A 17,731-nucleotide genomic window follows, 5' to 3' on the forward strand; every position below is an offset into this window, starting at 1 on the left:
CCGTGGCTTCCGCCCGGAAACCCAAGACACTGAGCACGCAGGACGGGCCGCCGGCCGGCTCGGAGACAGGCAATGAAGGCAGAATGCTGCGCATCTGTTTTGGAAGGAATAAGCTCTTACTTGGGGTGGGGCTCAAATCTGGCCTCTCCTCAGCTGGCAGGAGAAAGCTAAAGGGTGCACGAAAGGGTAAGACAAGCCGGGAGTCTGTGGCTCCTGGGAAACGGGGGGAAGCCCCTCTTCTTCCTTCAGGCAGGCCCCGCACACGGCACCAGACGTAAAGTCCCTCAGAACGAGACCTGCCCAGCCAATGCCCAGCAGAGTCCCAGAAGACAGTCTGCGGGGCAGGACTCGGGCGGAGTTCTCGAGCTCCAGCAAGCAGAGAGACGGAGCTGCTGGCCTGACGGGCCCGGACCCTGACCGAAGGAGGACGTGCAATAATCAGACTCATCAACAAGCGGACCCCACGACATTCACCTTCACTAATGAAGCCTCATCCGGTCAATGAGACACACTGTTCGCGTATCACACGACTAAAACCACACACTGGAAAACGGGGCAAGGGAAACAGAAGCTCCTCGTCACCAGTGAAGCCGCAGAGGAGGGTTTGTAGGAAATAAGTTGGCAACATTTATCTAACTCTGACTACACGGTGACTTCTAATCCACAGACCGCGGTGCTCCATTTTAGGAACCAGCGCATGGGAAACGGGAGAAACTGGAGGCCACTTTCAAACTGGGGGGTCTGGATAGGCAGGACACACAACTGTGCAGGTCACCGCAACGAGCATAGAAACGACTGCAGAAACGCATCATCGGTCGACGTTCGTTCTCCTGACAGAATCGAGGTTGTTTCTGTTCCGTTCTGCTTGCTTTCTTTGCACGCCAAGGTTTACTCCGCGAAGAACGAGAACTCTGCTCACACAAACCAGCACCGCACCAGCAGCTCTGGGGGCGGGGCAGGCCACAGGGGAGCTGCGAGTCATGGGGAGAGCAGGGCCGTCCTCTGGGAGGCCCCTTTCCTGAAGGGACCGGAAAGGAAGCCGCTGGGGAGCGCCCAGCGCAGGGAGTGCATGTTTCTTGGTCTCACAGGCCGGCTGCCGCACCCCGCACCGTACGGCCCACCCCGGCAGGGCTGAGGCCCGCAACGCCCACCTGGCTGCTGGGAGCGGCCGTGCTGCCTGCTGACGATGCGTCTGTTCTCCTTCACGCACGCCTTGCACACCACCGACTTCAGAGCGTGGAACTTGGTCAGCCGGGACCTCTGCGAACAGAGCAGACGGCGTGAGCCGGGTCAGGCCTATGCACATGCTCAGGAGACGCGACAGTGGCCACTGGGGAGCATTTCCTTCAACACTGAGACTTGACAAGAGGTTCTCAGCAAACAGACACTCTCCCGAGTCCCCAGGGAGGTAATCCGCCGCCTCATTCACTGCTGACACGGGGCCCCACCTGCCCGAACCTGTGGTCACCCTGTGTGTGGCCCGCACATCAGACACGGGACCACAGCTGGGGCTGCTGTCTGCTCCGACTCTTCCCCACTTCCGCACACGGCGACGAGCCCAGTCTGAGCGCACCCTCCCTCACGACCCCGCAGGTGCCTGTGCACAATACTCGTGGCTTCCAAACCCCAAAGGACACCCTGGTTGTTAGTCTGGGAGGCACAGGGACGGCAGCATCTCCCCAGATGCCTTCTATCCAACGTGAAGCGCAGCACATGCTGACCTCATGGGGACGGTGACCGCCGGCGGGCCGCAGGGTCCCACACCTGCCTGCGGCCACTGTAACATACTTCCTGGGAGCCTGGCGGGGCCTCCTCAAGACCTCCCAGGAATCACGGAGCACTCGCACGTACAGGGCGGGCCATCACAGAGCCCACATCCCCAGATGAACCAGCAGCTCCCGGGGGGTGTTTTCAACTGAAGACAATTATTCCTACTGAGTTAGTCTGAGGTCCGCCAAGGCACCTCCGGGGAAACAGTCCTTGATTCGAGAAGGCCAGGGAGAGAAAGGCCGTGAAGAGGGGGCTGGGTTGGACTGGGTGGGGCAGTCCCTGCCTTCCCTTACTGGGAGTTTGACTCAAGCCCTCTGGCAGTATTTTGGGGGAAGCTACGAGATCTGCTGACGCTGAAGCCTGAGGCTTCTCCAGCCGTGTTCCTGCCTTTCTGGAATAAGCCTCTATAAAGCACGGTAACTGCAACCACGTAACCCGCAGTCGGTGCAAACGGCAGAATTTCCAAGCCTGGGAACAAGCCTCCTCCAGTGAGGGTCTCTGGGAAGGACGTCTGCTGGTCCCAGGAGAGCGGCCACTGGGACGTGCCGAACCCACGTCTGGCCCAGGACTCGGAGCTCCAGGGCTCCTCTGAGCGCCTGACCTCAAACCCACAGTCTCTGAGCGCGAAGGAACCGTGGACTCACATTCTGCTCCACGAGGGCCTCCACGCTGTGCCCCTTCTCCGCCTGCAGGTACTTCTGATGGAACAGCTTCCCGTCAAACACGTTCCAGGGCATGAAGTCGCTCGTCCTCCAGGGGAAGCCGCACGCGCTGTTGACCAAGACCAGAGTGGTGAGGCCGCGGACCAGGAGGGAGCCAAGCTGCACGGCGCGGGGGTCGACGTAGTCAAGCTGTGGGTGCAAACGGAGAGTGGAGAGGAGGAGTCACGCGCGTGGGGAAGGAGACACCCCGTCCCTCGGAGCGGCACGGCAGCCACGTGTGGTGTGCCCCCAGGCCCTCGGGAGCCCTGCGGCCGCGGGAGGGGAGCCGCAGCACGAGTGTGCACGCTTGCACACACACCCCAGATGCTGGCCTGGGCCTGTGTGGCAACTCGGAACTGCCCCTCCACAGGTCAGAGCCAGGTCCACCAGGAAACACCGCAAGGTCAGCTGCTGCGGGCACACAGCCAAGGCAGGCGGCCGAGAGGACAGTCTGAGATGCCGGCAAGGCCATCATATTCTTAAGCAGCACGCAGCTGTCCTGATAAAAGTGTTAATTACCTCACAGGGCTGGTGACCGGATAACTTTCTACAAATTAAGTCATACGAATATAAAGTATTCCTTCTTCTTGTGACGTCACACGTTCTCTTGGTGCATGGATGGAGCCACATCCGCTTCTGGGATGCGGGGCCCATGCTGAGCGCACCCCCGTGAACGGGTAACCCAGCTCGTGTCCACCGAGTCCCCCGGTGTCTGCTTGACCGATGCTGCTCAAACACACAGTGGCTACTTCAAAGGTCACCGCGTGTCCGATATAGTTTACAAAACCAAAATAAACTGTGAGAGAAGTCACAGACGTTTCACCCCCTTTATAGGTAAGGATTCACTTTGCTTATTAAAATAAAACTGATCATCATTTTATAAAAAAGTTATCACATACACTTTTTCTTATTTATTGCGTTACAGTGAATCACACCGGTTTTCCAATGTTAACTTTGTATCAAGTTTATGTATAGCCAGATTGCTAATTTTTGTCTGGAAGCTTTGAATTTATCTTCATGAAACAGAATGGCCTCTAATTTTCTGGTGTTCTCATGTCTTTGGTCCCCCGGTTTTGCTGGGCCTGTTAGGACAAGGCAGACTAACAACCCTCGTGGGGCTTCCTCCTGAGGTTCGGGGATGCTGGCCAGGAGCCGGTGGGATCTGCGGTTTCCTTCACAGTCCATGTCCTCAGGAGATTCAGAACCATCTGGACTCTCTATCATCGCACTCCAGTCTTACTACAGTGGTTTTTTTTTTTTTTTTAAATATTTTTGTATTTGTCAGAGAGAGAGAGAGAGAGAAAGCACAAGTAGGCAGAATGGGAGGCAGAGAGAGAGGAGGAAGCAGGCTCCCCGCTGAGCAGAGAGCCCGATGCGGGGCTCGATCCCAGGACCCTGAGATCATGACCTGAGTTGAAGGCAGAGGCTTAACCAACTGAGCCACCCAGGCGTCCCTACAGTGGGTTTTTCAAGAAGTATGTTCATTTTACCAACTTCCCAAATTTACTGGTATAGTGTTGTTCTCAATATCCTCTGATTATCTTTTTAAAAAAATATTTTTATCTTAGAGAGCAAGCGGGGAGAAGGGCAGAGGGAGAGCGAGAACCTCAGCTGACTGCACGCTGACCCCACTCATCCTGAACTGAGCCAAAACCAAGAAGTGGACGCTTAACGGACTCAGCCACGCAGGCGCCCGCTCTGGCGACCGTCAGCGCCACGGGTGCGACCGGGATGCCCCCTTCTCCTCCTCACATGGGCCACGTGTCACTGAGTCTTGCTCGTTCACGGTCTCCTTCCTACCTCCTCTTTAGGTCTGACCTGCTCATTTCTAACTGCAGAGACATCTACTCACACCACAGGCTCTGGGCCTTCCTTTCCAAACATACTCATTTTAATGCTGTAAGTTTCCTTCTAAGAACAGCTTTTGGCTTCATCTGCTAATTTCAGTATGACTATTTCCACTGTCATTCAAATTATTTCATAGTCTCTATTGTGATTTCTATTTGTACATGAGTTAGAAATATACTATTTAATATTCAAGTGACTGGGAGTTTTAATTTTTGTGTTATTGTTGATTTTCAGATCATTCCTACTGTGGTCAGAAAGCAGAAGGATGGCCTCAGTGGTCTGAAACCAGCTGGGGCTCTAGAACGGTTGCACGGTCCATGTCGGTCACCTCTGAGCGTAGTGTCCTGCGACTCTGGGGGCCAGTGGGGCGTGTGTTCACTGTGTTCTCAGCCTCTGACCCTTAGTGATTTTCCCTCTGCTTGCTCCATGCTCTGCGGAGGAACAGGTTAAAGCAGGACGCAATAAACTTTTTCTGTAAAGGGCCAAGACCGTTAATACGCCAGGCTTTGTTGGCCTTGTGCGGTCTCTACTGAATGTTCTTCAAGAACGCAGAAACCACTCTCAGCTCGCAGGTGGTATGAGCACAAGCTGCGGGCTGGGTCTGGCCCACAGGCCACGGTGTGCCGAGCCTGGTTCTCAGGTCTGCCCCTGGAGCGTTTCTCTCTGCTGTAAGTCTCCATTTCACGTATTTCTGACGCAGCCCGCGTGGACTGGCCCAGTTAGAGTCCTGACACGCTCCCGGTGCTGACCACCGCCATCTCTCTAGGAAGCACCCCCACTCCAAGTCTACTTTTTCTCATCCCGTCTCACCAGTTTCTCAGGGTGAGTGCCCGGTTCACCTCTATCCTCATCTCCCAGAGTCTTGGTGTCCCTCCGTCTTGGGAGTGTGTCTGGGAGGCAGTGGGTGGCAGGTCTGGGATTTTTATTTTGCAATGACGACCGATTCGCAGGGCTGCAGAGGCTGTACCGCAGGTCCCACGGGCGCCCCTCATCACCCACAGTGCTCGACCCTCCATGCCGGTGCGGCGTCCAGACCAGGAGATGGGCCTGCCCGCAGGCGTGGACACGTGTGTGATGTCACAGGAGTCATCTGCATGACCACCACCACCACCGTCACACACAGCGCCTCCGTCGTGCGGAGCCTGGGGGTAGCCCAGCCTGCCCCACCCACCGCTCAGAGCGCGGCCGTGTGGGGACTGGCTCCGTCACTCTGCACGGTCCCCCGAGATCCACTCATGCAGCGAGTGTGTTGGGCTCTGCCTCTCACGGCCGGCCCCACTGGCCTTTGAGTGTTTGCCTTGTTAAAGACATCGTTCTTGTTCTCGGCTCCTGCCGCCACACGTCCCGCTGTGGGGAATGCTCACGGCAGGTCTGGTGTGGGCAGAGCCCCCCGTCTGTGGGATGAGCACTGCGGGGGGAGCTGCTGAGGCATGCGGTACGCGCGTGCTCAGGGGCTCATGCACCCTCCCCAGGCCCCCCCCGGCACGCGAGTACCCCATCCTCCTCACGGGGCTCGCCGCCACCTGCGGGCCGCTCCGGCTACCCGGCGACTCGCTCTGCGGCCCCTCGCTGCCGCTGTAGTGGGCACGCGACAAGGCAAACATCTTTCCCGGTGAAACGTCTACCTATGTCTTTGCCCATTTTCTAAGTGGACTGGTTTTTACTCCCGCGTTTGGAGACTCCGTATGTTTTCTGCTTACAGGACCTTCGTCCGACTTGCGCCGGCACACATTCTCTCCCATTCGGCAGCCTGTCATTTCCTCATGTTCTACAGACCAGATGTTTTTAATTCGGAGGAAGCCCAGCTTACTGCTTTTTTTCTCTTAAGGACCACACTTTTGATGTGAAACCTTAGAACTCTCTACCCAGCCCTAGATTCCACAGTTTTCTTTTTTCACCCAGAAGTTCTGCGCGCACACGTCGCATCCAGCTCGGCGTCCTACGTGAGTTGATCTCCCGCAGGAACAGTGAGGTGAAGGTCACGACTCCTGTTTTTTGTCCGTGGTTGCCGAGAACTCAGCTTCGCCGGAAGCGGGCAGCGGTCCCCGTGTGGTCCTGCTGCTCGGTTCCCTGACCCGAGCGTCTGACCCTCGGCCGATCCACAGTCCCGACAGGGGCAGCTACACGACAAGCCACACCGGCAGCCACGTAACAAGCTATGTTCCTCCCACACTGTTCTTCCTTGTCAGGACTGCTGTGGCTGTTCTGTTCTCTCCCACATAAATTCTAGAATAAGCTTGTCGTGTCAATAACAACAAGAAACCTTGCTGGGATTCTGCTAGGAATCTGTTGGGGAGAATGGACCTCTCCACTGTGCAAACACTTGTAGTCCACGAGCGTGGTGTATCTGCCTCTCCAGAGACTCAAGCTGCCTCGGACATCTTCCACCAGCATTTTGTATTCTCGGCACACAGATCACAGATACTAAGAGTCTGTTAGGGTTATACCTTGGTCACTCATTTTTTTTAAAGATTTTATTTATTTGACAGCGAGAGATCACAAGTAGGCAGAGAGGCAGGCAGAGAGAGGGGGGGAAGTAGGCTCCCTGCTGAGCAGAGAGCCCGATGCGGGGCTTGATCCCAGGACCCTGAGATCATGACCTGAGCCGAAGGCAGAGGCTTAACCCACTGAGCCACCCAGGCACTCCGGTAACTCATTTTTATGGAACAATTTAAGTGGTGTTATCTTTTAAATTTTAGTATACAGAGATGCAATTTTTTGTTTGTTTTATGTTGGTCTTTAGCCTGAGATCTTGCTGAACCTGAACTCCCACTAGCTCTAGGAGTTTTTTGATGGAGTCCTTGGGATTCTCTGTGTATAGAATCATGTCATCTGCAAACTGGGACCCTCTTTCTGTCCCTCAGTGATCCAAATGCCTGTTACTTCCTTTCCCTGCCTCACTGCACAGGCCACACCGGCCGCCTCCGGGATCTCGAGTAGGATGGTGCGGGCAGATGTCCAGGTCCCAGTCATCATCACCGCCTCAAGCGAGGCCTGTGGCCCGTCACTGGTTCACATGGTGTCAACTGCAGGGCACTGTGCAGATAGGCCTTATCGGGCTGAAGAAGGCCCCCTCTGTTCCTGTTCTTTGACGTTTTATCACAAAGAGGTACTGAATTTTATGAAGTGATTTTTCTGAACACTTGACAGGGCCATGTGATTCTTCCTCACGAGCCTGGGAGGGAATTACACAGACAGGTTTTTGAATTCTGAATCAGCCATGCAACTCGGCAGTAAACAACCCCACTTGGCCACGGTAAAACACTTCTTTTTACGCACTGCTTGGTTTGGTCTGCTACACTTGGTTAAGATGTCTGTGTCTGTGTTCGTGTGGGACACTGGCCTGATGTGTTCTTTTTTTTGTGATTCATTTGCTGGTTTTGGCATCAGGATAAATCTGGTCTCATTGGGAAGTATTCCATCTTCTGATATTTTCTGGAAGATAATGAGGAGAACTGGCATTAATTCTTTGAATGCTGATAAATGCCCAGTGAAAACAACTGGGTCACGGGTGTATTTTGCCGAGTTTTAAAAACTACGAATGAAATCTTCTTCACGGGTAGGGGCTGTCTAAGACCTGTCAGATAATGCACGGATTGCAGTCGCTTGGGGAGCTCTAGTCCCCTCCGTCTACGCTGCTGAACTTGTCTGTGTATGAAGCTGCCTGGAGCACGTGACCCCTGTGCTCTTGGCGGGGTCTGTGGGACACCTCGTCCTCTCCTGACCGTGGCCAATTCTGTTTCCTCCTTTCTTTCCAGGTATATACGCTGGAGCAAAAGTGGTGCCCAATGCTTGGCTGCCCTTCCCGGACTTCTGTTTTCTACAGTCTTGACTCGGTAATTCCTCATGACCCTTCTAGCCATCCGATCCTTTCAGATCTATTTTTTTTTAATACTTTTTTGGGTTTTTTTAATTAGTCTCCAATAGGAAAATCCATCCAGACGACCTTGGTCTCCCACCCCTGAGGGCAGTCCCAGCACCCTTTGTCTCTTCAGCCAGGGTCTCAACATTTTCGTATCATAAATATTTCTGGCGGTCTGGTGAAACGTACGGATTCCTTCTCAGAATAACTTAGAAGTTTGAAGAATTAGTTATAATGAAGTCGTTTTAAAAATAACCTAAATCTGAGGCGCCTGGGGGGCTCAGTTGTTAAGCCTCTGCCTTAGGCTCAGGTCATGATCCCGGGGTCCTGGGATCGAGCCCCGCATCGGGCTCCCTGCTCCATGGGGGGCCTGCTTCCCCCTCTCCCACTCCACCTGCTATGGCTTATGTTCCCTCTCTCACTGCATCTCTGTCAATTAAATAAATAAAATCTTAAAACTTAATTAATTAGCTTTAAATAATAACCTGAATTTATCATCTAGGAATTTACCCACTTCTTTGTGTAAACGATCACACGAGCAGTGAGTGTAGTGACTCATCCGGAGACAAGGGCCACAGGCAAGGACACGCACGGATTCCTCCAACTGTAAGGTGCCCTCGGCCCCTCGGTGACCCTCACTGGGACGCACCCACATAGGATCTGTGGGCTCCGTTGTAAATAAAAGGGTGGATTTCAGTTAGAAGGTGGTAAAAGTAAAGACATAATTTTTTTCCTGTTCCAGTTCATACACTCTCATTTCAGAACCCTTAAAATTACATCCCACGTACACCAGCAGTTCTGGGCATGACAAAAATAATCACGGGCGCTGGCAGGTGAGCACTTTAAATAGCCACAGCCCTGAGACCAGCACTTGCCTTCCTCATACTCACGGAGTCTCTGCTGGAGGGTTTGCAAAGTGTGTTCATTGAGGATAATTCCACCAACAGACATGGCATTTTGGGAACCTCTAGTACAGTTTTAATTATCAGGGGCTAAAAATAAACTTTAAATCAAGAAAAACACATTAAACCAGAAATAAAGTCAGAGTCTTAAAGGGCTAGATGTGTTGATAATTTCATTTTTGAAACATAATCACTTCCCTTTGGATCCCAACTTTCGAGGTTAACCCTTCTATCCTCGGGGCTTCTCTGCTGCCTAGAAAACTCCCGTGAGGGCTCAGGAAATGCCAAGATGGCGCACACGGCAGGTGGTACTTCCTTCTCCTCCCTCGGGTGCCCCCCCCACACTGTCACCCCGTGAACAGCCCAGGCCCTCTCCTTCCCCACACTTCCTAAGGGCATCTCACTCTCTCCAGCCCCCGCACCTCCCCCCATCCCGCCACCATCTTCCGAAGCCGTTCCAGGGCCAAGTCCAGCACACGACCTCAACCCTTCTCCAGACGGCCCCCCGTGCCTGGGCTCCCTGCCCACCCCCGCACACCCATCTTCTCTCCAAGCTCTCACCCGTCCTTCAGGAGGGTGTTTTCAGGACCCCTCGCTGACATCCTTCTGCCTCCCCTCTTTCTTCCCTGTGTTGACAGACCCCAACGGGCTCACGTTTCCCAAAGTCACCTCCAACGCTAACTCTCCCCAAGCTCCAGACTTGGAGGTCCCACTGTGTGACCACACATCGCACATGGGACCCTCCCCAAACTGAGCTCTTTACATCTCGCCTCTGACACCCAAACCAGGAGAACGGGATCCCCACACCTGGGTCGTCCGCCTCGGCCTGGAGGCATTCCCTGGACACACCTCACCTTCTGTCCCACCAGCAGCGGCCCCCACACCCTTGTGCTGGGCCCCTTGCCAGACTCACTCTGTCCCCACCCGTGACCTACTTGGGCTGGCATATGTGGCCCCCGGAGCGGTGTCTGTCACTTTGCTGCCAAAGCCCTCCCCCACACACGCGGGGGAGTCCCAGCTGTGACCAGAGTCACCTCTCCAGTCTCTAAGCTGCACGACGAGCCCAGCCAATCTCTTTGCTCCCTTCTGAGCTCCCGTCCTTACCCTCATATTGGCTCAGACCCATTATAGTCCAGGCCAGGGGCAAATGCCTGGAGGGGGAGGAAGAGGGGACAGGAAAGCCCTCCCACCCCAGGAGGCCGCTGCTCACCAGTCACGCTCCTGCTGAACCCACCCTCCTGGGACGAAAGCCTGACAGCCTCAGAGTTCCGATCTCTGCTCAGTGAGAGAGTGCGCTGCTGGAATACCAGAACCTGCTATCTGGTGTATGTCCCCGTGTGTCGGCTGCCGCTGCCCTACAGACAGATGGGCTGAGGGTCTTTCCAGGGGCTGGGTGACTCCACCTCCCAGCATGATGCTCACGTACAAGGACACAATCACGGTGCACGTGCTGTGCGACACAGGGCAAGCCGAGTCCACACACGCCGGAGGCCACAGTGCGCCCAGGCCGAGGCATGTGCTGGTGAGAACAGGGCACACTCCTGAGAGCTGTGCTGTGCCAGCTTCCATTCTAGAAGGAGACCCTGCTGTCCATTACGTGCGCAGGTGGGGCGCGCTCACAGTGAGCGCTCGTTTGGCGGGAAGCTGCCACAGCAATGGCCACGCAGTGGACAGGCTCCGAAGCTGGGAGGCCCCCCGTCCCTGCCAAGGGACCGTGAGCCACTGTGTACCTTCTCGGGGCTCAGCCGTCCCAGCGGGTACTAACGAGCTGCCCAGGCGGCTGCAACCGTGTGGGTCCTGCCCATGGGAACTGAAGGACAGAGGAATAAAGACGGACTTTCCTCTGGAACATGGCCTACTCATGTCCTCCAAAAGCAAAGCTCTCTAACTGCCTGAACTACGAAGTCACGCATGCTGCGAGGACAGAGCAGAGGGAAGGTCAAGCTCTGCTACCTGCTACTCGGGGACAGCTCGGGCAGCGACGCACGCCATTGTGCACCGACCGACAGGAATGAGGACGTCTGCTCTTGGAAAATAACAACCCTAGAAGACCTGAGAAGGTGCTGCCTCGGCTGAGAACACCATCCCCAGGGGCCCTGTCGAGTCCCATGGTCCCAGCGAGGAAATCCGTCCAGCTCGGGCTCAGTGAGTGGCTGCCAGGGGGCCCCTGCAGGCCCCACTGGTTCCCCTGACTTCCCCAACACACTGCCTGCCTCCTTCCGGCTCGGGTGAGCTGCACGGATCACGCTGTGCCTCATCCCACGAGTAACTGAGGCCTTCTCGGGCCCCGCCTCGAGGGGCGAACACGTAACTCGTCAGAGCAGGCGAAACAACCAACGGGAGACTCTGGTCTCAAGCCCAGTTGCGCTGCCCTGGGGTCACGGGAGGGGGTAACATCACCAGTGTTTCAGGAACTTTTAGTTCGAGAAACTGTACGGCGGTGAATCCAGTTTCCTAAACAGACTTTCTCCCCGCCCCAACTCCCACACTCCCTCTTTTTTTTTTTTTTTTTGGAAGGAGAGAGGGGCAGAGGGAGATGGAGAACCCAAGCACCCAAGCAGACTCCACACCCAGCAGGCAGCCCAACACAGGGCTGGAGCTCACGACCCGAGACCAGCACCTGAGCCAAAATCAAGAGTCAGACACCACCTGACGGAGCCCCCCAGGCGCCCCCCACCCTCCCTGCCTGGGAGACGCAGGGACACGGGCACGCAGAGGCACAGGCGGGGCTGGTGTGGCCCGAGTCTCGGCTGGGTCACTCGGATTCAGCAACGGCCACATGCGGTCCCAGTGAGGAACTCATGTCAGGGGCAACCGGCAGGTCCGTGGTGCTCCCCGGTGCTTCCCCATGTCTGGGAGACGGGAGACAGTACTTGTCAGCCACGGTTGCCCGGGTGATTTTACATTCCGAATTACAATGCAAAGGTTTCAAGAAGAGACCACACCTCTCCTCAACGAGCTACAGAAGAGGGTTGTAGCGGGCTGGCTGGAGAGACCGGCTCGTGGGGGCTTAATGACCGAGATCAATTCCCCGTCACTCCAGGAACAGAGAAAACCCCAGCTCTGCGCGAACAGGGGTGAGCGGGCAGCAGGGCACGTTCGCAGGCTGTAGGGCTGACCCGACGCTCCGAGGGCATCTTCCAGCCAAGAAACCCCATATCAGCTGTCCTTTCCCAGAGAAGTGACACCGAGGGGACACCTGGAGAGCCCCAGTCGTCACGGTGGAAGGCTGGGCCTGCTCCAGGCTCCGAGTCGCCAGCGAGCACAGACTGGTTCCGTGTGCCTAACAGGTGTGGCCTTAAATGAATAGAGACCGTTCTGGGAGCAGTTAGGGGCTCTGGCGTCACAACGAGGAAGAGCGGGGCCCTGCCAGATGCCACCCGGGCGAGGTAGCATCTGATGGGGACCCAGAAACCGGAAAGACCAGTTCCACTGTCCCAAAGCCGCCCGGGGAAGCACGGAACAGTAAGCAGTTCCACGGACGGGTGTCCCTCCCGTGCCAAGGCAGGCACTGACTGGGGCTTACTGGCAGTTACACGAAGTGGCACTGAAACAAACAAATGGCCGCTGTTGCAAGCTGCAGCCCGAGCCAGCCTCAACTCCGCTTCGGCCAGGGCCTCGCTAGGGCGACTGCCCCACGGGCACGCGGAACCCCACACAGGGCGAAGAGAGCAGGAACAGACTCAGAGGTCAGGCTTCACAGGTCTGCACACACTGGCAGGTCCCCTGGTCGCAGCGAGGCACAGTCAAACAAAGGAACCCTCAAGGGACCCGCGTGAGCCTGGATGGGCAGGTGTGGGACCCACTCACGCCCGGCTGTCCTCAGCCCTCCAGAGTCAGGACACTTGGTGCGCCCTGAGGAGTGGAGGAACAACACAGCCAGGTCCGCCCGACCCACGCAGGAGCCTCTGAAAACCCAGTGGAGGTTCGACGTGTCAGGCTGTGTGTATGACACCTGCCACCAGGGCCCCTCACTGCGCACACGGCGGTGACTCTGAAACAGCTGTCCTCTACACACTCGAACCGCAGTCACAGTTCAATGAAACCACAAAAGCTGTTGAGTTTACATGTGAACAAACGACCAAGTGTCAAGACTGGATTTCTCCCCACGCACAGGGGCAGGCCAGGAAGAGCCAACACTGTGCCGGTGACAAGAGCAGGGTGGACCCTTCCACGGCGCCTGTCTTGAGGGGCCAAGTACATTCACACCCATCACTGTGAGGAAGGTGCCCTTCGGACATGGACAGACGCCTGCACAGAGAAGCAGGACGCTGGTGCTCAGGGCCCCAGGGCTCTCGGGTACAGGGTCTGGCACGCAACCCGCAGAAAGACGTGCTCCCCAGCCGGCTGAGCTGCCGTGCTGCAATCCCAGGGTGCGGTGCCAGTGGGTCTGGGGGCTCGGAGCTCCAAATGGCACAATGCCGACCATTCTCACATGCTACCCTCCCAACACACACCCGAAGTTCAGAACGAACCATCACACGCGGCCAACAAGAACAACCACCTGTTTTCTGACGGCTTACGGAACGCACCCGAGAGCAGAGCAAAGCAGACAAAACCCAGCCAGGTGTAAAGCCGTGCCGCCACCATGGGAACCGCACGGCATGGGAGCATCCCGGGGCATGCGGCCTCCTGCTGCCAAGGGCAAGCACACTGCTGACCACTCTCCTTAGCCTGGCCCCCCTCCAGACCGAGCCACGGAGCCCACGGGGCATCCCACACCACTCTACAGCTCCGGAGATGAGCTCCATCGACCCCCCACCCGTCTCCCCTCCTCCATCATCGCACATCAAAGCAGCACGGCCCCCTCTGCGGCCACCGGGTCAGACCCACACCCACCAGGAGATTATGCGATTCTACTCCCAAGTGTAAAATGTCAGAAAAAAACAGGTTGAAAAAATGATGAAATACCAATCTTTGCAAGAAAGACAGGAGGAGAATATTTGAACGATCAGCCATAATTCCACCGTTCTCCTGCCTGGCCCTCTGGTCACCTAGGACACTCCACAGTTAACACACATGAGCAACAGAGTAAAATCACCAAGTTCCGGCTTCTGAGTTTCAAAGTCTGGCCCCCGGGAGAACGTCAGAGGCTCAGAGCCGCCACAGGCATGAAGTTTCGGAGCAAGATCGAGGCGACAGGGCCCCTCGGGCAGGGCAACGAGGGGCACGGAGGGCCCCACACTCCCAGCACTGCACGAGCTCTAGCTGGCACCACGTCCCGTGGGTGGGTAGTATGGGGCAGGAGCGGGGGCACAATGCGGGACTGGGAAGGCTCGGGACACCCAGCCCCCTCATCCCTGGGTATGCCTCTGCCCACCTGCGAAACGGAGTCTGAGAAAGCGAGGTAAGATGCAAATCACGTCCGGAGATTTGGTTCTGCTATAGAAAAACCAATTTTTATTGGAAGATTCTTACTCATGAAGACGAAATACCCCCGTCAGCATTCTAGCCTGAACACGCGCGGTGGCTGGCGAGTGCATCAAGCCGTCAGCACCCGAGCACCGACAACATACGAGATGCCACGTTAGGAGTCTCCGCTTCCACCCCCGGAGCTGAGGACATGCCTCACTCCACGCAAACAACCCAGCTGAGGGGCTGTCCCAGAAAGGGCGGGTACTGGAGAAGACACGAGGGTACGTGAAGCCCCGTGTCTGGTCTGGAAGAGCACGAGCCCCGGGAGAGGGGCCGGGAGTCCTCCAGCAGAAGACAAGGGATGCTCACAGACTCAGGAAGGGGACGGGCACTGAAGCAGGTCTGGTGACACCGGTGAGGCGTCCCTCGGCACGCGGGCAACTGCCCATGTGGGTATGCAGGAACACGTGCAGGTCCTTCCAGAAGGGAAGGGAGTCCCTCCGCAGAAGGCATATGGAGAAGACGGCGAGGCCACGGCCCAGTGTGAAAACTCTGAGCATCAGCCCTTCGCCTGTGCCCTGGGAGCGAGCGACCTGCCAGAGGCCAGTTTCAAAGTCCCAGGGAGGGGTCCGCAGGGAGAAGTGCAGCGACAGGGTGGTCAGGACAGAGTGGGGACAGCAGAAGACAAAGAGGAGATGGAGGCCCAACTCCGCACAAAGCCTTTCCATTCTGAAGTCTCACAACTGTGAACGGCACCAGGATACACACAGGAGGCTCCTCTGGGTGCCGCTGGCCTGGGCGTCAGTGCAGACCCACGGCCCCTCCCGGGCTCCACACGGAGGCTGCTCGGTGGTGTAGCCGCTGCGGCCTGCCGGCGCTGACAGACGGGCAAGCCTACGCACCGAGCAGCATCCCTGACAAAGGGGGCAGCGGCCCAGGTCTGGCCGGCTGTGCTCTGTGCCTCGACTCTGCCCGGTGACTCCTGCAGCTTTCCTCGACGGCAAGTCAGCTGGGGGCAACCGGCCAGGCACCTGGATCGTGCTGGAGTCGGAGATCTCCCCGAGAACTCCCACGAGGCGTCCCATCTGCTGTCCTGAGCCAGACCAACATGTCCTCGCTGCTCGTTGTTCCCAGAGCAACTTGGAGGGTGGCTGCGGGGCTCATCGAAGGGCGAGGGACAGAAGTGCAGGAAGGGCACCAGGACGGCGGCTGCGTCACGACAGGCATCTCCTCTTCCTCCACAAACGTGCCTGCTCCCTGGAGCTCATATCCTCCGAACCGCGGCAGGGACACACGGTATGACGCGTATCACCGTGAGCACAGGGCCACAGGCACAGGAAGTGACAGTGGTATCAGCCTCCAGACTGGGGAGGGGCGGCTCGGCCCTCGCGAGCATCCTCTCTTCCCCAAGGCACTCAGTGACCTCCCGCCCGCCTCCGGGGGGAAGAGCACTGCCAAGACCTGTGTGTGCGCGACGAGCGGGAGGGTCAGAGCAGGCCTGCCGCCTGTCTCCCTTGACACGTTTGTCTCACTCAATCCATCCGCGGCGTCTTCGTCTTCTGTGCTCACAGATCAACTTCAAAAGTCTACCAAAAGTTTCAACAGATTCTACTTCCACTATCCATTCATTCGTCAACTTTCTGAGCATCTGACGGCAAACGCATTTTTTCTAGATGACTCTCCTAACACCTTTCCGCGGTGCTGAATTTCTCCGGCTGCGTCAGTGGTTTCGGCAGGAAAACCTCCTTCCGTGGGCTTTACTCTGATGTGCTGGAGCAAACGTGATCTCAGGACGTCCTGGAAGCAATTTCATCACCGGAATCTAAAGTGTCTGCTCTGGAAAGTGACGGTTCACCAACAGGGTGGCACCGACTAAAGACCCTTTAACGGAGATTTTCTACATTTGCTTCGACACACGCGGCCTCGGCTCCTCCGGGAGGGAGGCTGTCTGGGGAGAGGAGACAAAGCCTGACATCACCCGACCGCGGCAGGAGCCTCGACCTCGGGCAGACCACCCTGGACAGGAGCCTGTCGCCGGAGCCTGCCCGCACCACCTCCAAGGTCCCATGTGCTCCGGCTCCGCAGACAACACTGTCTTCAGGGCTTACCGAGCATCTGACATTCATGCGGCACCAGCAGGCGACAGAGGACCCAGCAAGGAGCAAGTAACCATCACCGACACCCGCTCCCAGACCCCAATCCAGACTTCCTCTGGCCCGACTCCAGAGCTCAGTGACCCTCACCAGCCCTTCCAAGGGGTCTCGGCCAAGACACCAATCTTTGTCATTTCCCTAACGACATAACAAGACAGAACTTGTGTTTCCCTCAAAGGAATGACATAAAAATTCACTCTTTTATGAGCCCTCCTAATTTCTCTTAAAAAAAAAAAAAAAAAACCCAAACAAAAGCACCCTATTTCTGGAAGGTATTTTTGCCGTTCTCACTCCTCAGTGAGCTCTAGGCCCAGCACGAAGGCCAGCGGGATGGTCTCTGTGCTTAGGACATGCACTATCCAGGGACTTTCCGGCTCACAGAAAAGCCCACACACTTGCCTGCTCGTGTAAGCCGGGGGCAGCAGGCGTTTCTGCAAAGGGCCACAGGGACTTACTTCTGGTTTGGGGGCGTTACGGTGTCTGTCACTCCGTGTCTCAGAGTGAGAGCTCTCCACTCTGCTGTCGCAGCGTGAACTTTATGGACTCGACAGCATGTCCACGTGTCCTGAAAAAAGACTCTTCTCGGATTTTTCTCCTCGCCACTTAAAACTGTAACCCTCGTCCCGAGCTTACAGGCCATTCAAAGATAGCTGACAGGCCAGCTCTGGCCTAAGGGCTGCAGCTGGCTAAGGCTGGGCGCGAGCCGTGGGCAGAATGAGAGCGCATTTCAAGCTGGCAAGATAAAGACGTGATCTGGAAAATCGATGGCACAGACTGATTTTGAATTTCTACTGCTGAGCTTTACAGCTCCAGCTTCCGGCAACTCTTCTGCTGTCAGTGAGGGGGACATCGGAGCCATGCACGCGCTCACCCAGGGCCAGGGGAGCGAACCCGCCGTGTGAGCTCTGTGCTTGGACGCACGTCCACGGCAACCACGCCCCCAGACAAGAGGCCCGCAGCACCGTTCGTTCTGTGGACTCAGGATCAGGAGTTACCCTGGGTGTGTAAAACGTCCTCCCAAAAGCCTGCAGTTCCAGGCTACTCCCCATCCTGGTGGCTAACTTTCCAGCAAGCTCATGCTCCCCACGCTCCGTGTGGAAGCCACAAGCCCGACTCTTGAAGCCCCATCAGGCACCTCCA

General features: G+C 56.6%; 1 protein-coding gene across 9 annotated transcripts in view; it reads right to left on the reverse strand.

Annotated features, from left to right (window-relative positions):
• FAM120B (family with sequence similarity 120B) overlaps window positions 1–17,731 on the reverse strand; it is an 85,325-nt gene that overhangs the window by 24,653 nt on the left and 42,941 nt on the right. For all 9 annotated transcript variants that reach the window (XR_006818339.1, XR_006818338.1, XM_046005263.1 and 6 more), the window contains 2 exons: window positions 2,415–2,621; window positions 1,152–1,260 (listed from right to left, as the gene is read on the reverse strand). Coding sequence is in view for 7 of the 9 variants with exons in the window: in XM_046005263.1 (XP_045861219.1) it covers window positions 1,152–1,260; window positions 2,415–2,621 (316 nt within the window). In the remaining 2 variants the exon portion in view is untranslated. The remainder of the gene's footprint in view (window positions 1–1,151; window positions 1,261–2,414; window positions 2,622–17,731) is intronic.

Source organism: Meles meles, chromosome 5 (genome assembly GCF_922984935.1).
Source record: "Meles meles chromosome 5, mMelMel3.1 paternal haplotype, whole genome shotgun sequence".
NCBI classification, from domain to species: domain Eukaryota; kingdom Metazoa; phylum Chordata; class Mammalia; order Carnivora; family Mustelidae; genus Meles; species Meles meles.